General features: G+C 39.1%; 1 protein-coding gene across 1 annotated transcript in view; it reads right to left on the reverse strand.

Moving 5' to 3' along the window:
• Nucleotides 1–13189, reverse strand: part of LOC140340496 (cytoplasmic phosphatidylinositol transfer protein 1-like) — an 80982-nt gene extending 67793 nt beyond the window's left edge. The window contains exon 1 of the mRNA XM_072425749.1: nt 13034–13189. Within this exon, the coding sequence (XP_072281850.1) occupies nt 13034–13081 (48 nt within the window). The 5' untranslated portion in view covers nt 13082–13189. The remainder of the gene's footprint in view (nt 1–13033) is intronic.
• Nucleotides 13190–13506: the final 317 nt, after the last annotated feature.

Raw genomic sequence — 13506 nt, forward strand, 5'->3', positions numbered from 1 at the left:
GAAAGTTTTTAAGAATCTAAAAAAATTATTATTTGCATATGAATAAATGTGGCGTCATGAATACGTACATTCAGGGTCTCACCTAGGTGTGTGTGATCCCTTACTTTGCATTATGTTACACTGATCTATGTACAACTGGTTTCTGTCAAATAAAAAAAATGATAGTGGTTGGGAAAGAATCTTTCCAGGTGTGTGAGAAATTATGGGTTACACAACCAAGGGCTGATGGATCATTTACAAAACTCACAGCAATCTAATGTTTCAAAGCATCTACAGACAATGAAGAAAAAATTTATGGCCGACTACATGGACCTCTCTAACCTGTTCTGGTATCAATACTCTGTGATCATTTAGATAATATTTGCACAGAAACAGTGATGGAAAAACATGTTTGAGTACTATGGTTGCCCTAAGCTATATGTGTAAATATAACACACAGTAAATAACCCAGACAGGCCTTATGTGAGCGGTAGGAAAGCTCTTTAAATAAATGCAAACATGCGGCACAGACGCCACAGGTGTGTACTTAGCACTTGCATCTGAGTGGCTAACACCTAACCTGCTGAGGTGCTAGTTATAAATCCTTGGACAAGATTTGTGTATTTAGTTGGTGCATTTATTACCTAATATGCTTCCACTTTCAGTGAAACCACAGGAAGCTTGGCTTGTTTTCTCTGTACTCATTATAGAATGAGCAGAGCAAAAAGTCAGAAAGCATAAAGCAGATTACCAGAACATTTTTCTTTTTACAACCACTCATGTCTGCTGCCTGGGACTAATTTTGTCTCAACGATGCAGTCAATAGAACACTCCGGGTTCCTGAAGATGGAAATTCCATCTGTCTGAAAAGGACATTCTCGCTAAAGCTGGCTTTACATAGAGAGATCGAATTGTTCCAAAATGAACAGTCAGAGCCTTGGAGCATGCTTTCTTTTATTCAACATGAGCACCGAGTATCAGGTGATGAACATTTTATGCCATTGAGCCAGTGACCCTGATTCATTGGGCAGAAAAATCACTTTAATAGAACCTGTCAGAATAGAAAAATGGGAACTGCTTTTGCCAAGTTACTTTGGAAGATGTATGCTCCAATTTGGTCACCCTTATCCTTCGTTCACTACACACTATACTTTATTAAGTTCAAAAATGCCGCATATAATGGTAAATGCTATCTATCCCCCTATTCCAGCAATCTTTGCCTTTTTTTCTAAAGATGTACCCCCAACCTCACTTAGTTCCCAAGCACACTGCAGCCCCTATTCATTCCAAAGCATTATGTGTCAGCAGGGCCATGTCAAAAAAAATCAAGCATGCACACTTAGAAGAGTCACATTTAGGAAAGTAAGTATATCATTTAGCAAAGCAGGCTAATTTTAGGATTAACTCATTTTTGCATGTTTATATGGACATTGTAGGCCAAAAAGATATACGAGCCAAAACATTGCATTGATTTTGTGAGGCAGAGACTCAGTAGAAAAATAAAAGTTGTATATTATGTCACACGATGCTTGTGCTGCTGCCTAACAAACCTAAATTACAAAAAAAAACTCACCAAGGGTAAATTTAGTGCACAAAACTGTAATAAAAGCCCACTTTAAGGAAAGGTATAAAAGATGAGATTCTTTGAGTTAATACATGCCAAAATTTCCAGCTTAAAAATTGACTGCACCTGCAAAACATCAGCAAACTATGATTGAATATAATCTACAGGACCTTAAATTTTTACTGCCAAGTTTACATTTACCCTAAACAATGGCCTTATATAATTATTAGTCTCACTCCAGCAAGTGTGGCAATACCTCACTATACAATTGATGTTTGTATACATGAGTATCATAGCTGCACTGTGTATAAAGAAGGGAGTGAAGATCTTTCAATTTTATTTTAATTATTTTTACTATATTTTAAATTTCTTTTTAATTTTCTTTCACTTTGCTCAGAGTAGATCACCTCATGCTTCACGGCATATAGTAGGGATCAGGTGTGTGAATTCTTCTCCATGATTACTGCTAACCATTCTGAGGGGGGAGGAGGAAGTTTCTGTTGGTCTCAGAATACCTGGAGAAAAAAAGGGCACCATTTTCCTCAAATGATCATGCACCCGAGATCACTTCTAAACATTAAAATTAAAATTCTGCCAGTGTTGCCAGCATCATGAAGTATGATAACAAAGGAGTCCTACTGCGGCTTAATGCTGCAAGACCCTGAACCATATCAGTTATTGCTGATAATGTCAACCTCATAGCAGACCTCATTGGTCCTTGCACAATCATCCCCATATAGTCATGTAAAATGTCCTAATATACACAAAAAACAGATCAGCTCAATTATCCTAGGTTAAGGTAACTTGTTCCACTGCTTAAATGAACTTTGTCCCACAATTCTTCAATATTGTTTACCTTTGCTGCCTGTTACCTGTACAGACTTGCTACCACTGCCAACAGTGGTGTCTGTTTTTATCCAATCATTTTATGTGACTGAAGCTTTTCAGGAGATCATAAATACCCCCTCCTATTGTGTGTTACTTCCCACACCTCCTAAATTGTAAGCTCTTCGGGGCAGGGCCCTCTCCCCCTCCTGTCACTGTCTGTCATTTGCAACCCCTTATTTAATGTACAGTGCTGCATAATATGTTGGTGCTATATAAATCCTGTTTACCTAGAAGCAAAATTGCCACTACTGGAACTTGTGTTCTGCTGAAAATAACTGCTAAAAAACTTTATTATGATTGCAAATGGATGTCAATGAGCTTTTCCATCTCTATAATGCAAATAAAGTTCTGTTCTAGGTGCTGCTGCCTACAAATATTTTGTGTTTACCCTACCTCAACAAGATACATCATAGGACAGGGCTGTCCAACTCCAGTCCTCCAGGCATTTTCTTATTCCATGTAAACCACACCTTACAAAATTCACTGTTGTCTGTAAGGGAAATACTACAAATGTGTGTGGATCCCGGGCCTGGAGGGCTAGAGATGGATAGCCCTGATATAGGTTGGCAGGCAGACCACTACTAGTTTTCTCCTTTGTAGATATAGAGCTGCTTGTTTGTACAAGCGGATTTCTCATGTTTATCCAATGACTTTTATCTAGGGCAGTATAACTATACAGGTTAAGGCGGGAAAGCATTAAAGCAATAAAAAAGCCTGAATACTGTACTATTTATCTGTTGAGGAATCTCTGCCGGTATTATTACACTCTGGGATTCATGTCAAGCTTCTATATGTGGTTTCCAGCTACACACTCACATTGGTGAGTTTTGCTTGTTTTGGTTATTTATCTAACTGGCTTGTTTAATGCAGTTGTTTGTGATGTGCTTTGCACACTTTTAACTATATTAGCCTTTGGGAATTATTAACTCTCTGCAGCAGACTCCGACATTCTTTACTTTATACTTTTTGAACAATAGAAAGTTTGTAATTTGCATGAACTAACAATATTATGCATACATTCAAGTGGATTTAGACAGCATGTATTTGTATGTACTGTGACAATCTGATCCACAGGGCCCTTATTAAAAAAAAATTATTAAAATGTAAACAGCTTGATAGTGTTTCATATATACTATGTGGCTTCTTGTTTTTCAAAATTCTATCTATGGTCATTTTGCTCAAATATATATTAGCCTAATAAAAGGTTGCTGGATTCCAGTGGGAACCCTATGCAAAGTAGGAACAAAATGAAGTCAGACTAGAAATAGTTGCACCTGAACATAAATGAAACAAGAAAATACACCACACTCAGATTTTTTCAATTTTGGTCAAAGGACAATTGGCAGATTATAAATAAATGCATCCACTTACATAATGTCACACTTGTCCTTCTACTAACAACATATTTTCATTTGGTGCAAGACATTCATTTTTCTGTGCATGCCCTGTAATTTAAATACATTTATAGGCCTTGTATCTTACAGTTCTGTGGCACAGGGCATTGAAAGACCAGATGCAGAGCTGCTATGGCCAATGTAAGCTAGACAGTGCCAGGCTTCACTCTCAGCCAATAGCAGATTACGTGAAAGGAATCTTAGCAATGTCCAGGCATTGGCTTTAGGTGCTTTCTTGTATGTGATCTGTAGGCTCCTGTTACAGTAACCACTGTACATATTGTTAGTTTTTGTTACATACTACAAGGAAATACAAGAATACCACTTTAAAATTATTACCTGCACATACCAAAATTTGTTTTCCTACAAAAACAAATAAGCAAAACAAGGCAGCAAAAACCATAAATAAAAACAATAAAGTACTGAAAATGTGATTAGGGGTATAAATGCTAAAATGTAATAGATTCAGACTTCTATTTGGAAAATTATAAAAGTTCTATTGGAAAAAAAAAAAAAACACTAAGTACATTAACTTATTGTACCTCATGTAAATAGTTGCGAGTGTTCTTTTTTGACTGGTGATCCTCATGGGTTCACCCATCCTAGCCAACTGACCACTATTCAGTTTAGTACAAGAAGCGCACAGGCAATATGTACATTAGTTAAAATAGCGTCTGTAAACTTCTAGTGAATAAACACAGCAGGTATATATTTATAGTGGAACTAAACCCATCGCTAATCATTTATCCCTGTTCTGACATGAGCGCCACTTTCCATATCCTGATCTTTGGCAATTTTGTTCGGATGAGCCAGGATGACGTACCTTTCCAGCCAATCATCCATCAAACATTTTAAGAAATTCTACGAACTGGTAAGAAAACACTATACCTGGTCACATAAAAATTAGAAAAATTATCAATTAAATCCCGAGCAGACAAAGGGCCTGGGAAATACAGCATGTCCTGTCTTGTACCAATAATTCAGGCTGGTGCCATAATGGTGTATACAATGGTCCTGATTTAATAATGCTCTTCAAGGCTGGAGAGCATACACTTTCATCAGTGAACCTGGGTGATCCAGAGAAACTGGAATGGATTTCCTAAAGTTATTTGCTATTATTTAGCAAATGTTTTTAATCCAGGTCCTTCCAGGTTTACCGATCACCCAGGTTCACTAATAAAAGTGTATCTTCTCCAGCCTTGGAGTTCTTTAATACATTAGACGCAATGTGTTCTGGTACACAAGAGACTCCTTTATTGCCATCCAAATGCCATTTGTGTGCTGCTGTTGTTGTAGTAGCTATAGCAGTGTTTTTGACCTTTTTAACATAGGGAATCCTTGAAATAACTTTAGAGGCCCTACTGTAAGTACTATTTCCACAGCTCACAGTACATTAGTGATGTGGTCAATAGGAAGAATGCCTCTGGGTGCCAGCCATTGGGAGGAATATCACCCCTACAGGCAGACAAAAAGCTCATTAATATCACGTAAACTGAGCTGAGAGTTACAAACTGCTTGTGGAACCCTGCCCTATGGTATAAACAAGGTATATCTAATAAAGTGAACAACCATGTCTACATGTATTATTACAGCTACTTTATGCGGTCAACAAAAGAACATTTGTAGCACAAACTTCAAGTAACACTTTTTGCAATCATTACTTTCAAACAAATGTTACAGTATCAATTAAAACTTCCTTCCATCTATAATCAGCATTAGAAAAGCCAAGAGAAAGATACAATTATAATGATTGCCCCATTCATATGGCTACATTGGCCATACCAGATGGTGCTATTTAGTGCACTTTGTTAAACGTTGAAGAACGCTTTTGTGTAAACATGCAAGACCACATTCAGAATGCAGTATATTGATCTGTGTTTTATTTTTTAAATGGTACTCAATCGTGTATGTATGTAGTAAACACTCATGCCTATCCCTGAGAATACATACAATATTAAAAAAAAAAAAAAAAAAACACATATATATATAACTTTGACTCTGTTTATACTTCATTTGTGTGTTGCTATTTTCCTGCAAAATAAATAAACACAAAAATGATAAAGTAAACAGTGGCTCTTAAATTGATGTCAAGCAGTTTCAGAATAGCATTTGTGCCACTGTACTGGAAGAATAACGCTCAGTAGCTCCTAGACTACAGCATAGCAAATTATTTAACATCATTCTGAAAGCAGGTAAACAGTATTGGCTGTGGCTTTCATTATTTCTAATGTATGCAGTTACACAGGTATGGTAACTTCTACAAATCCTGCAGGCAAGTTGGGATAAGAGTATAAAAACAGCTGGTGTACATATTGTATGCATGGTTCCAAGCCTGAGCTTTGCATGGACTGGACACTAAGCAAGCACATCAAAGGAACTGTGCTTAAGATGATAATATTCTAATATTGTTATGAAATTGCAGGGGACACATAAAAAATGTATAAAGCCTTATAGATATATATTAAAAAAAAAAAAAAAAAAAAAAAAAAACACAGAACACGTTTTTAAATTTCCAACCACAAGCAACAAACTGATTGGTACTAAAGGACACATTTGTGTGCAATTTAGTGTAAAAGCTCTTTGACCATTATTTCAAGCAGGGGAAACTATGGTTGATATAAAAAAAAATGTTTCACTAAAGGAAACTTGATTCTATAACATCCAGCTAGATGTACATGCCCTCCCATAGTCATCTGTAGAATGTGCACAAACATGTAAGGGACTTAGACCTGGATGTGCGAATAAAGCCATTCAATGATTTTCCTGAACAAGGAAAGTTTTTTATCTCACTACGGTAAGGACAAACCCCTTTACCATACTTTGCTTTTGAATCATTTAACAAGTACATCTTGTTTGACGGGTCACCTTTAAGTTTCTTTTTCCCAGCTAAATATTGTCTATAGTATTTATTGTTACAAAAGTACCGTGGAATAAACGGCAACATTTACCAAGACGTATTAAATCATAAAGTGCATGCTGAATGTGTCATTTGTTTTATCTTTTATTAGTGTAAACCAGCTCCAAGCTCTCAACCTGGATGACAATTACCAGGGTGCCTTAAATACAATAGCGGTGCCAATAGACGGCTGGTTAATGTTTCCAGCACTGCCAGATAGAGTTAAGATGTAAGCAAACTTTCTCTTTACACTATAAAGGTATTATGTGACTCTTGAAGAAAAGCCTAGTAAAAATGCCAAGTGCTTTTGCAGTGTTCTAAAGGGAATGAAAAAAGTCAGCAATGGGATGAATCATCGTTATAAAAGATGAACTTACTTTGTAAATCTGTCAGTCTGAAAATTCTGCTAGGAAAAGTTAATCCTTGGCATGCCCAAATCTGATCTGTAATGTGTCTGTGATTAGCCTTTGCTTCATTAGTCACAGAAAAGGATAGCGCGCTGCCTACTTCTGTCATCCTCAAAATGATCACTTAGCTCAGGGCAACCAACAAATCTTCCACCTAACCTGGTATAGAAATGAAATTAAAAAAGAAACAATTCCAACACCCAGACTTTTAATATATTAAATAGGATGTAAAATCCATTTTTAGGAATACACAATAGGCAGGTCATCATTACAGAAAGGGACAGGTGATGTCTCTTCTACAATAATCCCTCCTTACCTGCCTGATCGCTTCGGGTGCACATGCACAGTGTCAGCTTTGGTTGCCAGAATATCAGGCAATCCCGACTCCCCTGCGCATGCCAGGAACAAATAAACTCACGCGTGCCTACTTGACAGTTATGTCATCCAGGCCCAATCAATCAAGATAGCCAAATATCCTTCTACAGGAAGGGAACAAAGATGATGGTGGTGCCCGGTGAGGGAAAGGGAACAGGTGAGTATATCGAGTTAGTTCTACTAAAGAATCAGAAAAACAGAGATCAATAATGTTTAAGTGTAGGATTGTCCATGTACGTGATCGGAAGTTTGGATCAAAGCACTTTCTCAGTGAAATTTTATTTTTTTTAGTTTAACGAATGGTTTATTCCATCAGATTCTGAACAGGTCCCCTTAACAGGGAAAAGACTCCCTCGGATCATGTTCTGATATCAACAAGAAGAGGAATCTCCCAATGTGTACACAGGCATCACCAAAATTAGAAATACCTTCAAACCTTTGCCTACTATGCTCCCAAAGCATGCACTCCCAGGCTCGACAAGTGGCCAGTAGGTTAATTGGCTTCTCTTTAAATTGCAGTAGGGACAATAAATTGTGAGATCCTTTAAGGGACAAGCTGGTAACAAAAATTATTTAGTGTACTCTTAAAAGCACCATGGAAAATCTCAGCACTATAAATGAATAAATTATGGTTTGGCTGGAGCTGGCCTTTCATACATCTAGATGCAAGTGGAATATCTGTACGTTTTGTCGCAGTTCAAAGAATTACAATGACTGAACATGGCCTGAAATGATTTTCCTAAAATCGGCCCATTTATCTTGATATTATGATTTTGGATTTAAGCCAGTTTTTGCAGATGTTAAACTTACATCTACATGTTTGCTACCCGAGGGCCTTCAGGACCAGCACTAGAATATAAACAGTGGACTTTTTTATGGGATTGTCTGGGAGGACCAGAAATCTTTATAGTGAATTAATAGGGAGACCAGTAAGAATTTTAAAAGTGCACCCCCAATCCCCGAGAACACAGAGGGTATACTGAAGCTTATATAATGAGTTGCCCTCGAGCTCACGCTTTCATTTATACAGTGCTGCTGTTCCCTTGCCAGATTCCTATGGTCACTGGAATCTTTCGGAACAGCCTTGAATAGCATTCTATGCTACTTTATTATTATTAAACAGGATTTATATAGCGCCAACATATTACGCAGCGCTGTACATTAAATAGGGATTGCAAATGACAGACTAATACAGACAGTGATACAGGAGGAGAGGACCCTGCCCCGAAGAGCTTACAATCTAGTAGGTGGGGGAATTTACACACAATAGGATAGGAGATATGTAGTGGTGGGAAGTAGTGGTGGTTTCAATTGACAGAAGAAGACAGGTAGGCAAGTTTGAAAAAATGGGTTTTGAGCGCTCTTTTAAATGAGCAGAAAGTAGGAGCAAGCCGAATAGGACAAGGAAGACCATTCCAGAGAGTTGGAGCAGCTCTAGAGAAGTCTTGTATCCGTGCGTGTGATGAGGTTATGAGTGAGGAAGTCATTAGTAGGTCATTGGAGGAGCGGAGAGAGCGGCAGGGGGAGTATTTTTTAACCATATCAGAAATGTAAGTGGGACAATAACTGTGGAGGGATTTGAAGGCAAAGCACAGGAGCTTAAATTTGATTCTAAGGTGAAATACAAAAACTTAAGCAGATTGTGCTCTCCCAGTCAGATGCACCATAAAAAAGCCTTTTAAATTTGGCTAAATCAATATTTCAAAATTCTAATGAAGATTAACGTTTTCTTTGAATATTATCTTAAGTAGTTTGATTACCAGTCAAATGTTCTTACGTACGAAAATCTTCAGCAGCTCAGATAGAGCTCATGTCATTTCATGGCTGGAGGACATTCAGTATCACCTAGCCCTTTTCTTTTAAGACTGACTGACCTCGGCTCACCCTTTTATTCATTGAGTGTAAGTCACTGAAGCTCAGCATCACATGTGTGTATTACCTAGGGCAGTCTGCATGTAAAGGCAACATGGCTATGTGAATCTGCCACTCATGCAAATGCCTTGATGGGTGAAGAATTCCTCTAAGAGCTGACCCATTGCTTGAATCAGGCTGGGAACTTTGAAGAAGATCTCTGAGTGTTCTAATGTTTTCATAAAGCAATATACAGTACCCCAATGACCCGTTCCATCAGGCTTGGGACGGGTCATTGAGAATGAGTGTTGTATACTGTAAATATTTGGGTGATTCATTGAGCCTGAAGGAAAATAAATGTTGCTACCAATAGCAGCCAGCTTGGCACTAACTTGTCCTAGAAGAACAGGTGCTGCAAACTGACCTGCAGCCATAAACAAACCCATTTAGTCTTCCTGTATACAAATGGCAGCTCCCTGTACAGCTAATGAAGAAGTGAAGTAGTCAGGATGTGCTGGCTATGGCGTTTTGTTAAGCAGATGCATCACAAACACAGCATTGCATAAATTTTAACTAATCATAGATCACATTATACTAAATTAAGGAACAGACACAATCAAAGAGTTTAGGAGACAATAGGAAATGTAACCACTGAAAATCTATACTGACATGACTGTTGTGTCTTGACATTTTATAACAATACATGAGTGGTGTGGGATTTTCATCTGCTGCATGGCAAGTCATAAGAAGTCAGCTCTGAATGAAGCTACGTCACACGGCTGCAATGGCTGCTGTACTGATTCATTTGCTGCAGCTATGAATTCTGTAACAGCATACCTCTGGAGACAGGTACTGACATGATTCGTAAGCTTATGATTGAATCAGGATGAAGGTATAGGTGTGAGTAATGCAGCCAGCTCAGGGGGATGGGAACATTACTTGTTTAAGCTGCTGAAAATCACTTAGCCATTGCCAAATTACTTATCTGAAAATACTGGCTGCCTGGCAGCAATGTTGACTTTTGCTTTAATATACCAAGTCACTGACTTGGAACAAAAATGCAAATAAGGATTTTTGACTTTTTGCTGACTTTTCCAAGTTGCCTAAATGTTGTACAAGAGAAGCACTGGTCTAAAAGCACACACTAGATACTTGGAACCCAAAATAAGCAAACCTGACAATCTCAGGAGAACATCTAGTATCTGCACAGTGGTTCCCCTTTATCATTTAGAGATCCACTATGGCAAGACTGACTGGGGAAGGTGCCTGTCATATTCTATAGGTTAAGCCGAGGTGGGGTGCCTCCTAGTTGTCTTCCACCCCCTCTCCAAAGACCTACATGAACTGCAGAACTCATTCATTCCACTGTCACTGGTAACATTCACAAAAAATCATTTCTACAAACAGAAATTTGACATCTGTACACAAGTTTAGTAGGTTGGCAATAATGGGTAATGTGCCATTGGCAACTCAATAGTTCACTGAAGACATTATAAGTACTTTCCAGCATAAGTAATGTTCATTATTATAGGCAGGGAATGGTATCCTGGAACCCCTCAGTAATTGTCTCTCTTCTGGCAAGGATAGGGGAGTTTTTTCTTTACTAAGAATATGCTGCATATAGTCTGCCAAACAAAAAACAAAAGTTGCATTTTACCTAATGACCCCTCGGATCGTCTGCTCACTGATAGCTAGTACAAGATCTAGTTTAAAAAAACCTTTCGAACTCCTGGACCAAAAGAATTTTAAACAAGTCTTAATTGTGCAGGATGTACTGCCAAAATTATCATGGCAGCAGTACCTATCAACATTGATGGCGAGGCCTCTAGTCTTTCGTAAATGGACCTCGGCACTTAGGAAAGTAATGCTCAGACTAAAGCTACTTTATGACAATGTCAAACATAATCGGGTATTAGACACAAATACAATGATAATTTAAGGCAGCTTTTCTCAGTCTTTGGAGGAACCCTTGAAATAACTTTCAGGTCTTCAGGGAACCCTTTCTATAATTACTATATCCACAGCTCACTGTACATTAGTGTAGAGGTTAATGGAAAGAATTTTTTACATTACAATCTTACATTGCTGGCCAGTGGAACAAATGTCACCCATACAGATAGTCAAAGAGATCATGGATATCAGTTATACTGACCTAACCCCTGGATGAACCCCGATTGAGAAACACTGATTTAAGGTAACCTACCAGCACCAGTTTGATTTGCAAGGACTAACAGAGCTGTTGGTGGAATCTTGTCTTGGTCCATCTGTCTTTTAACAGAAAAACTGGTTAAAAGTATTTAAATTACTCCTGTGTATATTCAGCAGAGAAAAACTCATCCCTACAACGAATATGCTGGCCATCTATTTTTACCCTCAACGTAAATGTTAAATTATACTTGAAAAGGGTTCAGAATGTAATCACCCGTATTTAGCCTGACTACACGCATAGCCCTATGGAACACAAATCCACCAACCCACTTCCTTTGCATCCTTTTCAATGCAACTTTAGTTCTAATGAAAACAATTGCATTCTCAAGCAGCTTGAAATCAATAATCACACCAATGTAATTCAGTAGTGAATGTCGGTGCATTGTGGTGCATATTATTTTTAATAGCACCCCAACAAACCTGTGTTGCAGCACACTAAAGGCTAATTTATGCTATATTGTAAATTGGGATAGAAGAAACTGTGCAGACATATTTTGTTTCCCACCGTGGAGTCTTGGCAGCCTGTTAAAATTAATAAAAAGGTGTAAAGCCAAAACCTGGTTGCCTAAAATAAATTCTAATTCTCTTCTGCAAAGGAAGCCTATTAGTACACCTCTACTTAGAGGAAAATTAATTAAGGAATCTGTAGCTTATGACCCACAATCAGGTGACTGGACCCCCCACACTTCAATCTCCTGGCCCCTATATACCTAGAGGACACATAGAAGCCGGCAGGAGGAATCACAAACGGAGCTATCCTTCTCTAAAGTACTACCCCCTTATATTCAGTACAGGGCTATCCTCCTCAATGTAATGCTATTCCCTCCTATACAGTACAGGGCTATCCTCCATGCAGCCCTATCCTCAGATACAGTACAGGGCTATCCTCCATGCAGCCCTATCCCCATATACAGTACAGGGCTATCCTCCATGCAGCCCTATCCCCCCATATACAGTACAGGGCTGTCCTCCATGCAGCCCTATCCCCCCATATACAGTACAGGGCTATCCTCCATGCAGCCCTATCCCCCCATATACAGTACAGGTCTATCGTCCATGCAGCCCTATCCCATATACAGTACAGGGCTACCCTCCATGCAGCATTATCCCCTTATATACAGTACAGGGCTATCCTCCATGCAGCCCTATCCCTATATACAGGATATGAATGCACCCAGCATTATGCAGCATGGTAGGGGCAGGCAGCTCATGCTCTGACGTAGCACAACAATGCATTCTATACAAGTGCAATGAGTTCTATCCAGGCTGCATATCTGCACACAGGGCTGCATGGGGGGCAGAGGGAGATGACAGCTCCCCCTATTTCCAGCAATGTCCCCCCTCATTATACATTTCCATCCCCGACCTCCCATCACTGCCTCGCATTAGGCTGACACAAGGATTTGTCTGGAGCTGTATCTGAGCCTCACATGGAGCTCATACTGCAAGGAAGACGGCTCGTGCACCTCACCTCGTCCACTGTTAGCGGCATACAGATCCGGTACTCCTTCACCAACATCCTGGGCCCGGCTCCACAATACTCTCCACACAAACTTTGCCGGGCTCTTCTCTGAGCTCCCCTCACCTTCAGTGTGAGCTTCTCCTCCACGCTGCTCCACAACACCTTACTGAGAAAAACCACACCTCCCGCCACACACACAGTGTTAACCCATTGCTAGTCCTGAGAGGCAGCTCTGTGCAGAGCAGGGCTATCCTTCTTCAAGCAGGGCTATTTCCTAATATATATAGTACAGGGCTATCCTTCATCATGCAGTGTTATCTCCTAATACATATAGTACAGGGCTATCCTTCATCATGCAGTGTTATCTCCTCATATATAGTACAGGGCTATCCTTCTTCATGCAGGGCTATCTCCTCATATATAGTACAGGGCTATCCTTCTTCATGCAGTGTTATCTCCTCATATATAGTACAGGGCTATCC

The sequence above is a fragment of the Pyxicephalus adspersus genome, chromosome 11 (genome assembly GCF_032062135.1).
Source record: "Pyxicephalus adspersus chromosome 11, UCB_Pads_2.0, whole genome shotgun sequence".
NCBI classification, from domain to species: domain Eukaryota; kingdom Metazoa; phylum Chordata; class Amphibia; order Anura; family Pyxicephalidae; genus Pyxicephalus; species Pyxicephalus adspersus.